Source organism: Coloeus monedula (assembly GCF_965178545.1).
Source record: "Coloeus monedula genome assembly, chromosome: 11".
In the NCBI taxonomy this organism is placed as follows: domain Eukaryota; kingdom Metazoa; phylum Chordata; class Aves; order Passeriformes; family Corvidae; genus Coloeus; species Coloeus monedula.
This window is the reverse complement of record NC_138791.1, coordinates 11,674,835-11,693,339: the sequence shown is the minus strand read 5'-3', so window position 1 is coordinate 11,693,339 and position 18,505 is coordinate 11,674,835. Positions and strand designations below refer to the sequence as shown.

General features: G+C 59.2%; 2 protein-coding genes across 3 annotated transcripts; both read right to left on the bottom strand.

Moving 5' to 3' along the window:
- Positions 1–31: 31 nt before the first annotated feature.
- Positions 32–11,959, bottom strand: BRPF1 (bromodomain and PHD finger containing 1). 2 transcript variants are annotated; one of them, XM_082288506.1, is made up of 13 exons: positions 11,306–11,959; positions 9,463–10,422; positions 7,064–7,220; positions 5,858–5,989; positions 5,400–5,528; positions 4,120–4,432; positions 3,308–3,622; positions 2,038–2,325; positions 1,801–1,948; positions 1,118–1,254; positions 914–1,032; positions 653–807; positions 32–564 (listed from the first exon to the last, which is right to left on the bottom strand). In XM_082288506.1, exons 1-13 carry the CDS (start codon positions 11,899–11,901, stop codon positions 381–383), a joined length of 3,633 nt encoding a protein of 1,210 aa, XP_082144632.1. In that variant the 5' UTR covers positions 11,902–11,959; the 3' UTR covers positions 32–380. The 2 variants fall into 2 exon arrangements, with proteins under 2 accessions (XP_082144632.1, XP_082144633.1); XM_082288507.1 differs by having other exon boundaries at positions 3,308–3,619.
- Positions 11,960–13,191: 1,232 nt separating this feature from the next.
- Positions 13,192–17,977, bottom strand: CPNE9 (copine family member 9; the record flags this gene model as incomplete). The annotated part of the gene is given in 19 exon segments (XM_082288679.1): positions 13,192–13,344; positions 13,455–13,528; positions 13,673–13,730; positions 13,807–13,909; positions 14,027–14,154; positions 14,349–14,530; positions 14,611–14,657; positions 14,944–15,005; positions 15,118–15,171; positions 15,242–15,317; positions 15,410–15,451; positions 15,830–15,934; positions 16,015–16,118; positions 16,232–16,295; positions 16,518–16,594; positions 17,450–17,512; positions 17,516–17,553; positions 17,735–17,781; positions 17,865–17,977. Coding segments are annotated over 19 exon segments (1,590 nt in total).
- Positions 17,978–18,505: the final 528 nt, after the last annotated feature.

The window sequence follows — 18,505 nt, the reverse complement described above, 5'->3', positions numbered from 1 at the left end:
GCCCGCAGCGGCCGCGGCTCCGCAGCGGAGGTTTATTTTCTAAGAATCAATAGATTTTTCTTCCTTCAAAATAAATACAAACAACGTCCGAGCGCGGGGCCGCCCAGGGGCTGGGCCCGGGGGGGGGGGGGCAGCACGGGAGTGCGGGGCGCGGGGGGCCGCCCTGGGGCACGGCGGCGGCCAGAACAGCATCCCGGGGAGCGGCAGGCTGGGGGGGAGCGGGCACCGGGAATGGGAGAGTGGGGGGGGGCACGGGGGACCGGCCCCACCCCTCCCGGTCCCCTGGCCCCCCGTGGGTGCAGGCCAGCTGCACGGGGTGGGGGGTCACCGAGCCCCGTTTGCCCTGAGATTCGGCAGGGGAGCGGCTGGCGGGCACCGGCTCAGTCGCTCTCACTGGAGTCGCTGCTCTGCTCGCCCTGCACCTTGTTGCGGTGCTGCATGGCGCGGTGGTAGGCGATCTGCACCGACTTCCGGATGTTGGACTTGCGGCCCTCCAGCATCTTCTCTTTATCCAGGTCCTGGTTCACCCCCAGAGGCACCAGCTTTGTCCGGGGCAACCACTGCCTGCAGAGAGCAGGGGGCCACCTCATTTGAGGGTTACAATCGTCTCCAGGGACCCCCCCCCTCAAAGCCCTCGGCAACCTGGCCTTACCAAGTGCGCTTGTTGTCGAAGAACAGGACAAGGTAGAGGTGCTCGCGTGCTTCCTGAGTCATCTGCTCCCCCAGCTTCAGCACCTCCAAGGGGGGCACGGGGATGGGGACGCCATGGTGGAACATGCCTTCCCGCGGCATCTTGGGGTCAATGATCTGCCAAAAGAGCAGGGGAGGGCTGAGAGGAGAACAGGGACCCCAAGAGCCAGTCTCCAGGGAGGGGACATGGATTTCAGAGGCCCTGATGATGGGCAGTACTCACCAATGCTGGGTAGGAGGGGTAACCCCGGCACTTGGCCCACACCAGGTCCAGGGCATCCAGGGAGGAATCCTCATCCTCAGACAGCCACCCCGCGCCACGCCCCATACCCTTCCGCACCACTGTACAGGAGGAGAGGGGAGTCAGCTGTGTCCCCCCAGGTGATGGTGCTGGACAGGCACAAGGCTGCACAGCCACAGTACTTACTCCCGTGCCCCACGCCTCGTCCCGTGCCCACGGAGTAGGACTCATTCTCCGTCCCTGATGTGTCCTCACTGCTGTCCTCTGGGAAGTTCACTCGGGAAAAGGAGGGTTTCCCTCTGCCCTGCTTGGAGGGCGTTGTGCTGCAGAGACAGGGAGCAGAGCCATCAGCAGGAGTCATGTTAAGCTTCCAGAAACTGCTTTCCAGAGGGCCAGGCTGGTGGGACACCAGGGCTTGTGGCCTCCAGCTGCTGGCCTCAGCACTGGGAAGGACTTGGCAGGGATACCAGGCAGAAAAGTGGGATGGTGCTATTGCCAGGGTGCAAGCCAGACCCTCACCCAGTTTCACCTGGGAGGACCAGAAGATGTGCCCTGATCCAAATTAGAGGCATAGGCAGGAACCTGCTAGTGCTGGCTGCTGGAAGGACCAATGACAGAGCAGCTGCTGTGCGAAGAGGGGATTCCCCAGTTTATGCTTCCTATTAGCTCTTTGCCACACGCTCATACCTTTAGGTTTTACATTAAAAAAGGAACAAACCCCACACATTTCTAGAGATTAGCAGCCCGGCTGCAGGAGGATGAACAAGACAGGGACCACCAGAGACCTTGTCCAGCAACTCAAGGCTGAGAGCTGCCCACTACCAGCCTGGGCAGCACTGCTGTCAGCAGAGCTGGGCCAGGGACAGTACCTGGTGCGGTCTGAGGCAGCACTGCTGCTGCTGCTGCTGCTGGACTCCGAGTCGGAGCTGCTCCGGGGAAGATTGCAGTCGTTGCGGTACACCAGGAAGCTCTTCTTCACGGGCTGGTTCCCACTGCTGAAACCGTTGGCTGGCAGGTCTGAAAAACACCCCAACCAAGAGCATTACCACTGCACCAGAGCCTGCCACACGCTGCCAGTGGGGCCACAGCTGCCCAGCTGCACCCACCCATGGTGGTGTCCTCTGTGGACTTGTCGCTGTCACTGTCCGAGCTGGAGCTGGGGCGTGGGCTTCGCCCTCTCTTCCTCTGCCGCTGGGAGGACCCCATTATTGGCAGTTGGGGGGGCCCAATGGGGCTGTTCCCATGCCCAGGAGTGATCTGGCTGTCTCGATTCTTTGGGGGGCGTCCTGGACGTTTTGGAGGGCCTGCAGTTTTAGGGTTCTTCTTGGAGAAGAGAACAGAGGTCCTCCTGCCAACTTCATGTGCTGGGGTAGAAGAAGAATTGGGACCTAGACCTGGAAGAGAAAGGAGGTGTCAGCTGCAGCCCTGATGGCAGGGACTGCATGGCAGTAGTGTCAAGAAACAGCTTCATTTCTTGGGAACATTATTTCAGATGATCATCCCTGACTGCAGAAGAACCTGCTTTTCCCAGTGATTAGGGGACAGAACTGGGATGCAGAGGTGGTAAACCCCCAGTAACTCATAGCAGCTCTGCCTGAAGCTTTTGCTGTGCTCCTCACAAGAGCCCAGCTCAGCATCTCCATCCAGGGAGCTGGCAGATGGCCTGTTTGACTCTCAGCCCTGGGAAAACGTTTGGAGCTCAGCAGTCAGTGCTGTTGCAACTCCCTCCCATGCCCTCAGGCAGGAAGGAAAACCGAAGGCAGCCTGCTCCATAATGCCACTAAAAACCAGGTAACATGGCCGAGCTGGCAGGGCCTAGCAGGAGGAAACAATCCACCTCATGCCCCATGTCACACAGCTGGAACTGTCAGTCTCTGGAACAACATCCAGTTCCTCGACTGACAAGGAGATTGAGTTCACCAGGTGAGTGCTGACCGCAGCTGTGAACACCAGTGACCTACCAACCCTCCCCAGGGCCAAACACACACCAGGCTGTGGCTGTTCCAGACACAGGACATGGCCTCCTTCATCCAATCCCCCCTGCTTGGCTGGCACAGCTCACTACACAAACTATCCAGTGAGAATGCTGGGAGGGAGCCTGGGGAAGCACAGATATCATACTCTGCATCTGCCCCTATCGGAGGCACTACAGGAAATGAGGGGCCCCACAGGGGAATGCACAATAAGGGACTATCCCACAGGAGGCCACCTGCCCCGTTCCCATGGAGGGGTGAAGAGCGAGGTGTGTGTGGGGAGCTGCCCACACAGTCCTTCTGCCTCAGGAGGCACCTGTCAGGGCAGCCTCTCCCCAGCCAGTCCTGTCCAGAGGCAGCTCTCCATGGCTCCCCAGACTAGCAGTTCTGGAGAGAGCATTACCTTTGCCAGTCTCCTGGCTGCTGCTCTCCTCCGCAGCACTGTCCGTCTGCAGGTCCTTCTCACAGGGGTTGTGGGACTGCAGGACTCCCCTGGCAGAGGAGCTGTGCCGCTCCAGCCCATCCCGGCCCAGGTCCCGTGGGTGTGCGAGCTTCCGCCGTAGGACTGTGATCTCCTTCTTGATCATCTTGGCCCGGCGGGACCGTCCTATGCTCTGCTTGCCAGCGTTGACCTCATCCAGCCGCTCCAGCAGGATCTTTAGCTGCTCCTCCAAGGGCAGGTGCTTCTGATTCTCCGAGAGCAGCAGCCGCACATCTTCTGGGGAAACAAAGAGGAGCAGATGCATGAAAGAAATCAGGAACTCATTGGAGCTCCTCTACCTGAAAGGGCACGAGGCAATCCAGGTTCCCTGCAGGGAAGAAGGAGCTGACATGGCATCAAACACCTGTGAACCCTTTAGGGAAGTTATCCTAAAAGACCAAGAGAAGGACCTCTGTGGGAAGTCAGCCAGTTGGGACCACTGGGGAAAGCAGGCTGATCAGCAGTGTGGAGAATACCAGCATTCACATTGTCTGGAACAAGGACACAACAGGAAAGAAAGGACACACAGACAAATCACTGCCTAGAACCAACCTAATGGGGCTGATAGGTACCTGGCTAACAAAATCAGCAGCTCTCCAGGGAGTGGGGACACACAGCCCAGCATTAGACTTAACCTCCCAGAGGAGGCAGGTCAGACTCTTGGGTGCCTTGACTCTGCCCAGACTTTACCTCTGAGTAGCCCTCGTACCCCAGGGCAGGGAACAAGTACCCACCATCATCAATGTCTTGGATTTGAGCCTCTTCCACTGTTACACAGTGGGGGAAGTGCATGCCTGTCTCAAAGTCAATGCCCATCTTCTCTGCCTGCCGGCGAGCCTGCCGGAGCACAGCACCTCCCTGCTCCCGCAGACGGATGGCTGCCCGGTAGAAGATTGTGTCTTTGGCATTGTATTTCAAACAGTTGTTAATAATCAGGTTGAAATCCTCCTCAAAGTCATCAAAATTCAGATAGCGATAGGCTTCCAGATTTTGTTTCATTGTCTGAAAATCCATCGGCTTCTTGATGTGATCCAGGTAGTCTGGGACCTGCATGAGGAAAGAGCCAGAGCTAAGAGCCCAGGAGCCACAGTTAGCAGTACCTGCTCCAAGAAAACAGTTGTTAGAGGAATCAGGTATCGCTCCCTGTGCTCTGCCCAAATGCACATCGGGGAATGCCGTCTGCTTTTGCAGCTTGAGGAACAGCAACGCCTCCGGACTAGGAAGCCCATGTGCTGTGCTCAACCTGCTAGAGCGGATACGTGCTCCGAAGCATTTTACAGCTCCAGCACACACGCCAGCATCCTATCCTCAACTTCTGCCTGCAGGCAGCTGGGATCCAGTATGCTACAGGTTATTCCCTGGAGAGGGAGCTGCAAGTGCAGCCCCAGGGGTGAGGGTGAGTGCAGAAAGGTAAAACAGAGCCATCCAGGTGGCAGCTGGCTGCAGGTGAGATGGTGCAGCCTTCCTCCCCATCTGCTAAGATGCCTCCATGCTGACCTGCTGCCAGAACCTTGCAGAGACCATGTGGACTTTGCCCATATTCCCAGGCAGGGACTCCATGACAGTCTCAGGAATTCTCTCTCCTACCTGCAGCAGTGGCAGTCTGACATCCCTGTGTCCCTGCTCAGTCAGTCACCTAGCAGAGGCCTTCAGAAGAAGACGGGTAAGAGCACGCCAACTGCTAAGGGCTGGCACTTTGCCTTTCCCAGTGGGAATCCCCAACAGCTCACAGACCCTGGGATGTCACAAGTAACACATGCAAAGGAAGGGCCAAGTGCTGTGCTCCCAGCTGTCACCAGCTCAGCTGTTCTGCATTCGGCTTATCCAGGAGGGGCATTGCTGCCCACCCCCCTCAAGTGAGTGAGTGATGCTGGGATGTGTGAGCCAGCAGCAGCTGCTCAGGGATCTTCTGGACCAGAGCACACCCTGGGCAGCCCTTGGCAGGAGCAAGGGACAAGTTTGAGTGAAGTAGAAATCTGGGGGAGGGGGTTCTTACTTCGTAGATTTCTGTTACCTCAGACAGAGGGACCGGCTCACTGAAGATGTTGCCCGTGTCTTTCTCCTGCAGCTGCTCAAGCGTCTTTCGGAGGAGGATGAGGAAGGGGGTCAGCTGCATTTCCAGTGCCACCTGCTGCACTTTGATCTGAAACAAAGGAACAGAGTGGGGGCTGAGCCCCTGGCCCCAGCCAGGCAGTGGGGACTGTCCCCAGGGAGCAGCAGCCCTGCAGGACAGCAACCCCTCTCCTCTCCTTGCAGGGGCAGGGACTGCCCCTCACCCCCGTTTCTGGGGAGCAGAGGTGTAACACCGGCTCCAGCACCTGTGCATCCCACCTGCGCCTTGCAGAGCAGCCATCTTTGCTCAGAGCCATTGGAGCAGGGCGCAGCACAAGGGGACCCGACACACCTACAGCACTCTATGGAGCCCCTGCTGATGCCCACCCCAGCGGCTCCCCAAGGAGGGGCAATCGTTACCGTCTCTCTCTTGAGCTTCTCCCGCTTGCGTATCAGCTCCACCAGCAAGCGCGCACGCTCGAGGTCATGGCGCAGGCGCTGCCATGACTTCAGCTGTTCCTTCAGGGCCCAGTTCTTATCCTCAGTGTCTCTCTGTGGGAACATCAGAGGCCATGAGCTGATAGAAGATGTGCTCCCATCTCTGCCTTCCTGACTGTGTGCTGGGGCTCTTCCCTGGCAAAGGGAACCAGCATGCCTGACCCGCTGGTCCAGCAAAGGTCACAGCTCTTTTCTTGTAACCTAGGCAGGTGATTCAAGACCAATCTGACCTCTGGTGAGAGCTAAATACCTGCCCCTTGGTCACCAAGCCCTTAGGATGTCAGGAGGTGGACATCCTGAGCCTCTGGAAATACTCCTCCTAACATGACCGACTGCCTGTAGCTGCCCAAGAGGTCGGTGCTGCTGCTCACAGCTCTGACAAAGTGCAACAGGGCAAAAAGGGAATCCCAGCTCTGGTTGCTTTCATTTCTGGAGCACCAAAAAAATTAAACCTTTTATCCTGCCATAGCCAAAACTGAGCAGAAACAGTCTCAACTCTTCTCCAGCAAAAATAAGTAAGAGTAGACAAAGGCAGGAGAAACCTCTGCCCAGTCACAGTCATCAAAGGACTCAGAAAGAAAGATTTAGAGCTCAGATGGGGAGCCAGAAGAAAAATCTTCCTCTCTGGCACCAGACTTCACATCTGTGAAGTGCTGACTGCGGGCTGAGGCAGACTGTGGGCTGGAAGCAGCACCCGGAGGGAGCACTCCTGGAGCAGTATCAGAAACTGGAAGCGAAGCCTTGGTTTGTTCCAGACTGTTTCTGGAGATCCCCAGCCATCTCTCTGAGCACTTCCTGACACAGCGGCCTCATACTAGAGCCATTTCTGACAGGTTTGCCACCACCACTGGCTAAATGCAGGCACAAGAAAGGAACTACCTTCAGCATGGCAGCCTGCCAGTGCCGTTGTTGCCTGGCAATTCTCTGAACACTGAGAGCAGAGGAGAAGGTGAAGCAGCAAAAGCAGTTGGGGCTGCCCTTTCCTCATCTGAAAGCTCATACCCCTGATCCCCATCTTGCACCTGGAGGCATTGCATGCAGCAAAGGCTCCAAGCCCACAGCTCCAAAGGCACAGGAAGCACACATACAGCCAGGGCTCCCTGCAGCCCCCCAACAAGCAGACCTTACCTGGTCGCAGTTTCTCTGTGACTGCAAGTGTGTCTGAAGGCGGCGGAGCAGGGGGACACCATTGCGGGACTGTCTCTTCAGAGTCCAGTAGCTGTGCAGCCTCTGCATGAACTGGCTCTTCCTCTGGATGGTTAAACGGTTTGTAATCTTACTGAGCCTGAGGAAAGGAGAGGAACCACAGAGTGCATCAATGAGACAAGTCTGGCTGCTGCAGGAGAAGCGCTGGCTAGGGACATGTAGCAGCAAGGCCACCCGAGAGGAGCTGAGAAGCTCCTCAGGCAGAGAGCACCCTTTCCGTGGCAGGACTTTCTGTAACACCAAGCCACAAAGGGTAAGCACAACAGAGGATGCCAGGAAATGTGCAGCCTTGCCCCTCCATAAGAGACTTGTCCTTTCTACTTCCTGTCAACTTTTGGGCAAAGCCTGGGGCAGGATGGGGTGCAAGACAGCCACCCTGGGGGCTGGACCTTTAACAGCTCCCATGGTCCCTGAGACCAGGAGTGTTAAGGTGCTACTACCCCAAAACCATTATTTACTGGGCTGAGGGCCACTTGCTGTGACAGAGGGTCTGGCCAAATGTTACCAGAGAAACTCAAGCCCTGGCAAAGCACGAGGAGGGAGCAGGAGGCATGAATACAACAGAGGTCCCATCCAAGACTATCCTAAACAGCCCAAAACATCACAAAAGGGATTGCTTACTTCCTACAACAACAGATAGTCTGGAGGGGCTGTTTAGCCTTGCTCAGTAGAGTTGGACAGAGATGCCCTGCTAGCAGAGAGCCAAAGGGACAAACCCTCAGCATCTCCCCACCTCCCAGGGACAGCTCTTCCCAGAGGATGACCCAACCTGCATCAGTCTCAGCTGAAGAGGATGGGCACAGCAGCTTCATGTGCCATCACTGGCCAAGCACAGCTCCCACAGGAAGACGTGGCAATCTGGCAACAGCCCTTGAAGAATAATTAATCCCAACAGGAAGGCCTGGGGAGAGGTTAACAGCTTCTAGCTCAGTGTGGGTTTCGCTGTGAGCACGATAGCAGCAAGACCCTACAAATTGCCTGCCAACACGTCCACACGTTAAGAAAAGAGGCTCTTGCTATGGAGCAAGCCCTGAGTGAGCAAAAACATAAGTTTTTGTAAAACACAAGCCTGCAGCCTTGTGGCAGAGACCTGCCTCCCCAAGTCACCAGAACGCTGCCCAGAGGGTAGTGGCTTCCATGTGCTCCCTTCCAACTGCACAGGAGATAGTCTTGAGGGTCCTGACAGTGTCCTATGGTCACAGCCCCAGCACAGCTCCTGCCACAGGAAGGAGGAGAGCTCAGCAGCTCAGGATTGGTGGCTCACCCCCACAAAGGCAAATGCTTCCATGGCCAACCTGTGCTTCAACTGGGTGTCATCTGCTGCAGAGTGACAATGAGATCCAAAAGCATCCTAGGATGCCCTTATGCCCTTTACACGCTGCTGAGGACATCCAGACTTATGAACTACACTGACAAATTCTGGCAAGGCTCTTAGGTGCTCTTGTTGTGGGATTTGCATGCCAGCCCAACAATCTAACAAGAGCAAGGCACAAAGCAGTTGCACCTGTAACTAAAGGGTGTTTGCATCTTCCCATGAAACCACAGGTTTGGAATGTGACAGAAACACAACCCCTTGTGAGGCCTCGTGCTGGGGAGTCAGCCTTAGGATCGCCGTGTTCCTTGGCAGGCAGGAGTCCTGGTGCTCTCCAGCCACCCCTCCTCACAGACAGCTTTCAGCTCCCGTGGCCGCCCAGCCCCGCTCCAACCGGCAGCACCGAGAAGGAGCAGCTGCTGCTGTGCCTGGCAGAGAACACTGAGGAAGCCCAGCAAGGGGTACGTGGCTGCTGGGATGGATGAGCTCTGCTCAGCAGAGCACAGGGATCCCAACCCCAGACCTCTCTGCTCCAGAGCCAAAATAACCCGGGATTAGCCCGTTGGCCAGGCCTGAATCGCTCCCATACTTCTGTCTTTAGCCTGACACAGCCCCAGGAGAGAACAGACCTCGGCAGAAAGGAGAGCAATTCCCTCCTCCCCGCCTCATTTACTCCAGTGCCTGAGGTCAGCACAACAGGAAAGTAGTGCTGGGAACCTCCAGCTGCTTCCTGACGCATCCGGCCAAGTTCATTTTCTACTGTTATACTAACAGCAGCTATTTCCTGCCCTGCTGAGGGCCCAGACACTTTTGAAGGGCAGCGCATGGCCCTGCCTCTTTGCAGGACTCCCAGAGGAAACCACCATAGCCCTCTGTGACAACAAAGTGAGAAGTACCTGTGCAAAAAGCAACGGAGAGGAATAGGATAATGCCCACATGGAAAGCAGGACACAAAGCATGGAGGAAAGGAGAAATTTCTCCCCAGTCCAGGGAGGGTGGCAGGTCGTACCTGTGGGGAGGGATGCAGGGCACGGAAACCACAGGCGCTGCAGCTCGTTTCTCTGCCAGGATCTTCCGTGCCTTCTTCATCTTGATCCTAGACTTGGCCTTTGCTTTTTTGACTTTCTCAGAACTCCAGCCCTTCCCCTCCTCCTCTTCCTCCTCATCCTCCTCTTCTCCCTCACTGTGGGAGAGGGCAGGAAGCCTGCGCACGGAACCTGGCGGTGTGTGGATGTCGCAGTAGGCAGTTTTGCGCACACTGAAGGAGGTACCATTGGCACCCGTCTCCCGGACGGGCTCCATCTTCATGTACAGCCCGGCCTGCTGGGCACAGGTGACATGGAAGGCGGTGTAGCAGTTGGCTTTGTGACACTGGATGCAAGCCCCAGAGCCACGCTGCTTGCAAATGTAACAGGTCAGCTTCCAGCGTGCGGGCGGGATGTGCTCGATGCTGTCGATGGGTTCTAGGAAGACGGTGTTGGCAAAGCACACCTCCGGGATCCAGAGGGCACAGACCACGTGTGCCCAGCGCCCATCGTCCGTCTGCTTGAAGGCCCCCCCCTTGTTTGGACAGAGGGCACAGTCCACAGCGCGCGAGGGTGACTGCAGGCACCGTCTGCAGAGCCACTGTCCCTCAGGGATGTAGGGCACCCCATAGCACTCCTGGTGCACAGCCAGGTTGCACATGTCGCAGAAGAGGATGACGTTGCTGTTCTGACACTCCCCATCGTTGCAGATGCAGCAGACGGCATCCTCATCCACCAAGGCGTTTGGGTCCCCCTTGTTGTGGCTCTCAAAGTAGGACTCCTTCTCTAGCCGGTCCATCAGGTACTCAAAGATCTCCTGGGGAATAGGGCTCACGCCTTCGTTCTTCCGCCTCTCATTCATGATGTCCAGCCAGATGTAATCCTCCTCATCCATGTCGTACTCCACCTCCTCATCCAGCTCCTCTGCTGACTTCTCGATGTACCTGGAAGGACAGCATGGGAAAGTAAGGGCATGTTTGACATGGCTGGAGCTGCTGAGCCCCAACTCCAGGATCTGTGGCTGAGGGAATGTTCAAATGCTCCAGCATTTCCAGCAGTAAGTCAAAATAAAGAAACAGGGACAAGGCAGGAATGTGCAGAAGTGGAAGAATGTGCTGCACCCTAACTAGCACAGTGGCACAGCAGCAGCTTGGAGACAAAACAACACTGGTCTAAGGAGCAAGGTCAGGCCTTGGAGACTCTTCAGTGCAAGGAGGGGGCCTGCACGTGCCAGCCAGCAAGTGCCAGTGCTCTGGAGGCAGCAGCCTCACAACCAAGACAACCATGCATGAAGGCACCATGTTTCATTAATTCTGGTTAATTAACCAGGGGGGCTCTGTTAATTCCTGCCTGAGGTATTAACTGGGGCTACTGCACCCACCAAATCTCTCAGAGAGTAGTGTAGGATAACCATTAAGAATTACGCCCACAGACAGATCCTACAGGTACTGGTGCTGAAGGGCTCTGAAACTATCCTGGCATACCTCCAAAGAGCAGAAAGAGAGGCAAAAGGACACATTTGGGTTTTGTTTCAATTTTATGTGCTGATCCAGCAAGGAAAGAGCACAGCAGTCAAACTGCTGGCAATGACCTAAGCAGCAACTGAGAGCTCTGTAGATGCACAGAACCCTCAGAACTGTGATGTGACAGCAGGCAGAGCCCCAGGAGCCTGAAGCTATGGAACAGCCAGCTCTGTTCCTGGGAGAGGCAGACAGAGGCCAATTCCAGGAGCCACGGGCAAGCCACTTGAACAGAGCGCAGCAAATTCCGCCTCCAAACCCAGGGCATGAGCCTAGGAGTCTCGTTGCACCCTGGCACGGACAATACCTGTAGTACGAGGTGGGACGAGGCGGGGCGTCAGGGGTGTCCTGCTCCAGCTCTCGGTACACCACCTCGGGCAGCTTCGGGGTAGTGCTGGCCGAGGCGTTGTGGTGATGGTGGTTGGAATCCTTGCGCTTCTCCTTGTTCTTGTGCTTCCCAGATTTGGGCGGGACGCTCTGCGTCTCCGTGTTCTCCTTATTGCTTCCATTCTCGGGCACCTCCTCGGGAACATCCTCGTCCTCGGACACCACGTCGAGATTATCGAAGATGCTGATGCGGTGGACGCGGCCATGCAGGTCCACCTCCACCATGCGCTGGGCCTGGGCGTAGGTCATCACCTCTCGGCCGGGCGACTGGGAGGTCTCGGAGGGGCTGGGCGACTGCTTGTTGGCGGCGCGGGCCTGGCGCCCCTTCTTCTTGTGCTTGCGCAGGGGGGTGTGCTGGGGCGGGGGCGGGTTGTCGTGGTCATAGTGGTACAGGTGGTACTCGATCCCGCTGTAGCTCTTGTAGATCTTGCGGCAGGTGCCCACCGGGCACTCGTAGGGCGGCTTGGTGGCCCGCAGGTTGTGGCAGAAGGTCTTCACGTCGAAGTCTACGCCCATGGCGGGGCCGCGGGGGGCCGAGGCCGGGCCGGGCCGGGCCCCCCGCCCCGCCGCCCCCTCCCCGGGCCCCGGCCGCCCTGCCCTGGCTCCCCGCTGCCCGCTCCCTCCCTGCGGCGGCGCTCCCCGGCGCGGGGCCGCGCTCAGCGGGCGGGCGGCTCCATGGGCGGCGGCGGCGGCGGCGGCGGCGGGCCCGGGCCGGCCCCAACAATGGAGCTGCGGCGGCGCCTGGCGCGGGGCGGCCGCTGGGTAAAGCGCCGCGCCGCCCTTAGCAACCGCACTTTCGCCACGGCACCGCCGGGCAGCGGCACCGGGTGGCGGCGGCGGCAGCGAGGACGGAGGGGACGGGGAAGGCGGCGGCGGCGGCGGCGACGACGGGGCGGGGAGGCCACGTGGGAGCGGCGGGGCCGGGCCGGGTCGCGCCGCGATGGCGGTGGCGAATCTGCCGCCTCGAATCACAGACCCCGCTGCCACCGCCCGGCCCCGCCCCACCCCGGCTCCCCTCGTCCCCCTCACCCCTTCGGTCCTCCCGGTCCCTCCCGACTCCTCGGTTCCCCAGGTCACCCCTATCTCCAAGGTCCTCCCGGTTCCCCCGGCCCGGCTACACGGCCCCCGGTACCATCGGCCCCCTGGCCTCCCCCGCCCCACCCCACCCGTGCCTCCTGTCCCCCTTGGTCTCCCCGCTTCCCCTACCCCAGCACGGCAGCAGACCCGGTTGAGCAGTTTATTTACAGTCGGTAACGCAGTAGAGACCCGGCTGCCCTCCGCCCCGGTACCCCCCGGTGGCGGGAGCCCCGGCCGTGGGGCAGGGCACGGGGCAGGCCGGCCAGCCCTGGTCAGCAGAGCCGGAGGAGAGGGCACAGGCAGGAGCGGGGTGCAGGCAGGAATGGGGCGCAGGCAGGAGCAGGGCGAGGCCGCTACCCCAAGGAGCAGCGGGGCTGAGACCCCCGGCAGGCACTCAGGGTCAGCCTTCCCCTGGGGCACACGCCAGGCTGCTCTCCCGGGACACACACACACACACTGTGTCCCCCCCTCACTGGCCCTGCCCGCGCTGCCACGGCCGAGGGACAGTCCCGCCTATCTGCTGGACGTCAGGCGGGAGGAAGAGGCAGCCGAGGATGTCCAGCCCTGTGGTCTCACTGCCAGAAGCGTGTCCCAGCCATGTTTTCACCAACCATAGCAGCTGATTATCTCCCTAATGGGGCCACATCTCCATGCTTAAGCCCTGGCCACCAGCAGAAAAAAGGTGACGTATTCTCGCCCCACCAGCCAGTCCCATGGCTCATGGAAGAGCTACTCGGGATCTGCCTGGCGAGGCTTGATGTCACGGGTCTTCATGTAAGAGAGCAGCTGCTCAGGGATCTCAGCCAGCACGTCCTTGGCCAGGCGGGCCATGCTCAGCACCTGGTTGCCCGAGTCGTCCACGTAATCCCGAAACGGCACAAACTTTGAGGGCAAGAATGTTGCAGTCCGGTTGGAAAGAGCTCTGGTGCTGTGGGGGTCAGCAAGGAGGACTGAGCATCTCTCACCGATGGTGGGTCTGGATTCAGAGTTACCTGTACAATGTCCCTCTCGGCATACCGTCCCCGGGAAGACAACCGTACCTCATCACCGTCCAGCTCCTCCATGGCTGGGGGTGACAGCTGGTGTCACCAAGCCTCAGTGGGGTGAACACCGGGGATGGAAACACCAGCCCTTTGGATGCCTTTGGCATCCCAGAGGAAGGGATGATGTTTCCATCCCTCTTCCCTGGTGTCCCCAAGTCCCAACTCACCCTCAAACTCAGCTGGACCTACTCCCACAATGATGATGGACATGGGCAGGGAGGAAGCCTGTGGAGCAGGGGCAGGGTGTCAGCCAGGATAGTGCCCATGTGAGGTGAACTCAGAGCAACAAGGGTGCACTCACAGTGACAATGGCTTCCTTGGTCTGCAGCATGTCAGAGATGACACCGTCAGTGATGATGAGGAGGACATGGTATTGTGAGCCATCGGTCACCTGGGCAGCTGTCCTATGGGGAAAAGGGATGGGATCCCTCAAGCACTCCACTGGTGTGGGGCAGTCGGCCCTTCTGTGGGACAGATGGCATTTGGGGATGGCAAAGGGGGAAGAGTGCCCCAGAGCTCACCCAGCCACCTGGTTGATGACAGGAGCAAAGTTGGTAGGACCGTAGAGCTGGACGGTGCGCAGGCTCTGGAGGTAGGACTCCAGCACACCTTCAATGCCAGCACAGCTGGGGTTCTCCACATTGTTGTTCTGGGGGGCAGAGATGGGCACTTGGAGGAGGACCACAGCTCCTGGTGCCCCCCAGGCTGTGGGATTCTGGGGCAGGATGTAACCAGGGTGCTTCTCCCCCCTGCCACGCTGCTGTGGACACCCCAAGACCAGCTCTGCCCCACAGCCAGGGAGTTTGGGTTCACCCTCAGCCCTGTCCCACAGGGAGAGCGCACCAGAGGAAACTGGTGGGAGATCTTGCCATCAGGTGGGACTTTGGCACCAAAGCCGTAGGCAGGGAAGAGCTTGTCGCTGTCGTAGTCCTGGATGATTTCCCCCACTGCCTTCAGTGCCAGGGCATAGGCGCTCAGCTGGTAGGGGCTCGCGTAGTGCAGTGAGGTGGGCTGTGATGGCAACCCTGCGGCACAGTGCCCATTGCACCCGCCCCATGGCCAGCCCCACGGTGATGGGGACCCCCCAGACACCAGGTGCACTCACCATTGGAGGCCGTGAAGTCAATGGCAACAGTGAAATTCAGCTGCGTCCTTAAGGGGGAGAGCGAGGGAGGCTGCCGGCCCCACGGCACAGGGATGCCATACCATCTTCCAGCCCTACAGTGCTGGTGTTTCCCTGCCCAGACCCATTGCCTGGGCTCCCCTTTCCCCAGCCAGCACCCCACAGCCCCATGCCACCATTCTGCATCTACTTCCCAGCCCCACTGCCTCCTTGTCACCCCCAGGCTGCACCTTTGCTGTCACCACTGTCCTTGCCCCGAGACCCTCAACCATGGGGGATCTCAAGGAGCCAGGGGGCTCCTGGCCCCCCACTCACCCGCCCCGTATGTAGTCAACGAAGGTGAACTCAGACTCAACGGAGAAAGAGAGAAGTGTCACCTGTGGGCACAGGGGATCAGATCTGGAGCCCCCCAACCTGGCACACACAGCAGGTGGAGCAGCACCAGCCCCTGAAAGGCAGGAGGTTCAGGAACTCCCCAGCCCCACTCACAGTGCCAGAATTCACATATTTCTTCTTCTTGCATTTCTTCCTGGGATTCAGCACCTGCAGGCACGAGGCTAGGTCAGTCCCAGCATGGAGTGCACCCTGCTCTCACCCTGACCCACTACCCTACCTCATACACTGTGAACTGACTCTGTGCGCGAGAGAGCTCCCGGTAGCTGGTGGCAAATTCCCCAATGAAGTCATGGCTGCAGGAGGAACACAGGGTCAGCATGGCCAGGCACCTGGGTGAGAGGTGCCCTGGTAAGCTTCAGCTGCACCCTGATGTCCCTTGCCTCACCTCCCATCCCGGTCCCAGTCGTACACATCTATCTTCACCGTCCTGAAAGTGAAGGTGCACAGTGGGTGAGCCACCAGCCAGGCTGGCACAGCCCCTCCAGCCCCTGATCTGGGGACATCCAGCCCCACAGCCCAACCCACAGGGAGCATCCTGCCCACCAGCTTCCAGCAGAGCCACCCTGCCTGGCCAGCCTGCGGCTCTGCCGAGAGGGAAGCAAAAAATTTGGGTCACGGTGGGGGCCCTGGAAAGGAGGGAGATGCCTTTATGTAATTTGGGTTGCAAAAGAGAAAAAACCCAATCGGGACCCAGTTCTGAGCTGTCTGCTGCTGCGGGGACAAGCCCACAAAGAACTGCTCATACCCTGCTCTGGCCCCATGGCTGCCCCTGTCCCTGTCCCCATCCCCATCCCCATTCCTGTACCGGTCGTAGTCGCCATTGCAGAGGGCACGCACGGGGATGGTGAAGGGCTGCCACACCGGGTTGAGTGTGTTCTTCACCACCTCTGTCTTATGGCAGATAGTAAAGCTGGGGGGACAGGGCAGAGTTGGGCCATGCTGTCTGGTGACATTGGCACCCTGCCTGCCCCATTGGGTCCCTGTGCTCACGTGCCATCCTCATTGCTGCGATAGAAGACGAGGAAAGGGTCAGATTTTCCAAAGAAGTCCTTCTTGTCCAGCTTGTTGGCACACAACTGCATCGTGACGATGTCCTGGGGACAGGGACTGTCACTGCCAACCACTTCCTCACCCCTGGCACCAGCAGCTTCTGTACTGAGGGGCCATGCAGCCCTCTCCTCACTGCAGCTGGTACATGGGTACTCACCCGGCAGTTGCTAAGCTCCTCAGCCAGCAGCAGGATAGTCCCACACCGCTTCCCTGGGACACCCCTGGAACCAGAGGCATGCAGTCAGCTTGGGGACAAGGAGGACAGTTCAGGGGCAAGAGGTGGGGTCAGGGCTGGGGCTTCTGTCCCACAGCTGGTGGTGCTTGGCAGTGTGACCACAATCTCCATCACAGGACATGCAGGGAGGGGTCCAGTAGAGCAGGTAGTGGAGACACAGTGTGGGACCCTCCCACCTCACCTCATCACACCACAGGGTGTGACTCACGTTAGGGGTCTCTCCAGGCGTCCCCGCTGGGACCCAATCACCTCTCCCAGTGCCACAAATGCCTGCCCCAGGAAGTCCTGTGCCCCCAAAAAAAACACTGTGAGACCCTGGAGGGCTGTTGCCCCAGTGCCCCACCACCCACACCCACCCCTTTCTCTTGCAATGCACTCATGGGACCTGCCACCAACTTGACTCTGGGCCACCCCAAGTGTCCTGAACCTACACTGTGACCCAAGAGCCACCTTGCAGCCCAGGACCCATTGTGCATCCCCAGGACTACCCCAGGTGCCCGCTTCATGTGCCTTACACTCATCCTGTGTCCCCAGGGCATCCCCACAGCCCTGGACCCATCCTGTGTTCCCCCCTGAACTGCTCTACATGCCCTGACCTGTCCTAGATCCCTCGGGCCTCCCTACACCCCTTCTGCCTCTCAAAAGCCACCCCCATGGTGCGTCCTGGCCTCATCCTGCCCCACCAGGTACTCCCATGAGGTCTGGGTTCCCAGGGCAGAGCAGAGGCTGGTGTGTGGCAGGCACCTACCTTCTGCCAGTTCCCATGGGGCACGGAGAGATGGAGAGCAGGTTAGAGCCCTCAGAGGGGCACTTGTCCCACCCCAACAGCACCCACACAGGGCACAGCCTCGGGGTGTCCCACCATGGTGTCACACCGGGGCGTCACTATGCGTCCCCCCGGCCCAGGCTGTGCTCACCTGCTTTAAAGCGGAGCAGCTCTTGGAGTCCACGTTGTAGCTAGTGTGGGAGAGCAGAGCCCTGAGCTGGTGCCTGCAGGGATGCTCCAGCGCACAGCCCCACTTCCCCACCCATCCGGGCTATTCGACACTGTATTCTTATTTGTCATCCTTTTTTATTACTGACTCGGTGCTTTGTTCCACCCTCAGTGGGGCCAAGCCCTTCCCTGGCCACCTTACTCACACATCGAAGCGGAGGTTTTGCTTCTCCTCGAAGTAGTAGTCGAGGACAAACTTGCGGACAAAGTCAGGGTTCAGGGTGTTGTCGATCACCTCGGTGCGTCCGAACTGCAAGGAGAGGGGTGAGGGTGGCCCCCCCAGGACCCGTCCCCATCGCAGCTGCCTCGGCGCTAATCCCGGTGGGGGATTAGCGCTGCTGGCGGGGCCGGATCATTAGCGCGGACACGGGTGGCCATATGGGCCCGTTTAACCCAGCCGGGGATTAGCCAGGAGAGGGGGCCACGCTCACCTCCTTCCACTCGCTGCTCCCCGAGACCTGCACAAAGAGGACCACCACTGCGGAGAGAGGAGCAGAGCCAGGCTGCCGTGCCATGCCGTGTCTGTGCCATGCCATGCCCCTGCCCGGCTCCGCCACCCACCTGGGTCGGACTTGGAGAAGGTGTCCAGGTCCAGCAGGTTCCTGGGGGAAGAGCCAGGCGTGAGCTACCCTGAGCACCACCCACCTGGCCCCGCAACGGGTCCCCATGTCCATCCCCCTGACCACAGGTCAGCACCATGCCAGAAGGCCGTGCTGGCACCCATGGATAAGAGCATCGGCACTCCAAGGAGACACGCTGGCTCTCTCTGCAAGGTTCGGTGGGGCAGCCGCGCGAGCGGCGAGCAGCGTCTCCAGCGCTGATGATGATTGAATATGACAGGGAACCCATTTACAGGATGAAACCTTCCCCGGTGCCGCCGGCGCCGGCTAAGTGCCCGCCGCGCCCCGGCAGCAGGAGCTTGGCTAATGGTGGGGTGCAGAAGTGAGAAGAAAGGAGACACTTGGAGCAGGGGCTGAGCAGCCAGTGGGCATCCCCCGACACAGCTACCGGCAGAGCGATTGATCGTCGTCCTGTGCGCGGTGTGACACCGGAAAGTGCCGGGGAATGCTACCGGCTCTGCTGGGATACTTCCCGCACCCCCAGGGTGGCAGCACAGGGTGGGCTGGGGCACGGCCGGGGGCTGCGGGGCTAAGCCAGCTCCCCAGGCCCCAGCGCGCAGGGGAGAGACCCCACCCTGGTGT

What these genes read in the sequence shown, in the direction of transcription:
- BRPF1 (XM_082288506.1), bottom strand. Translation starts at nt 11,901, where the DNA reads ATGGGCGTAGACTTCGACGTGAAGACCTTCTGCCACAACCTGCGGGCC. An exon ending in CGTCCCACCTCGTACTACAG is followed by an intron (nt 10,423 to 11,305) that starts GTATTGTCCGTG and finishes CTGTCCTTCCAG; the next exon opens with GTACATCGAGAAGTCAGCAG. An exon ending in CACAGAGGACACCACCATGG is followed by an intron (nt 1,949 to 2,037) that starts GTGGGTGCAGCT and finishes GGTGTTTTTCAG; the next exon opens with ACCTGCCAGCCAACGGTTTC.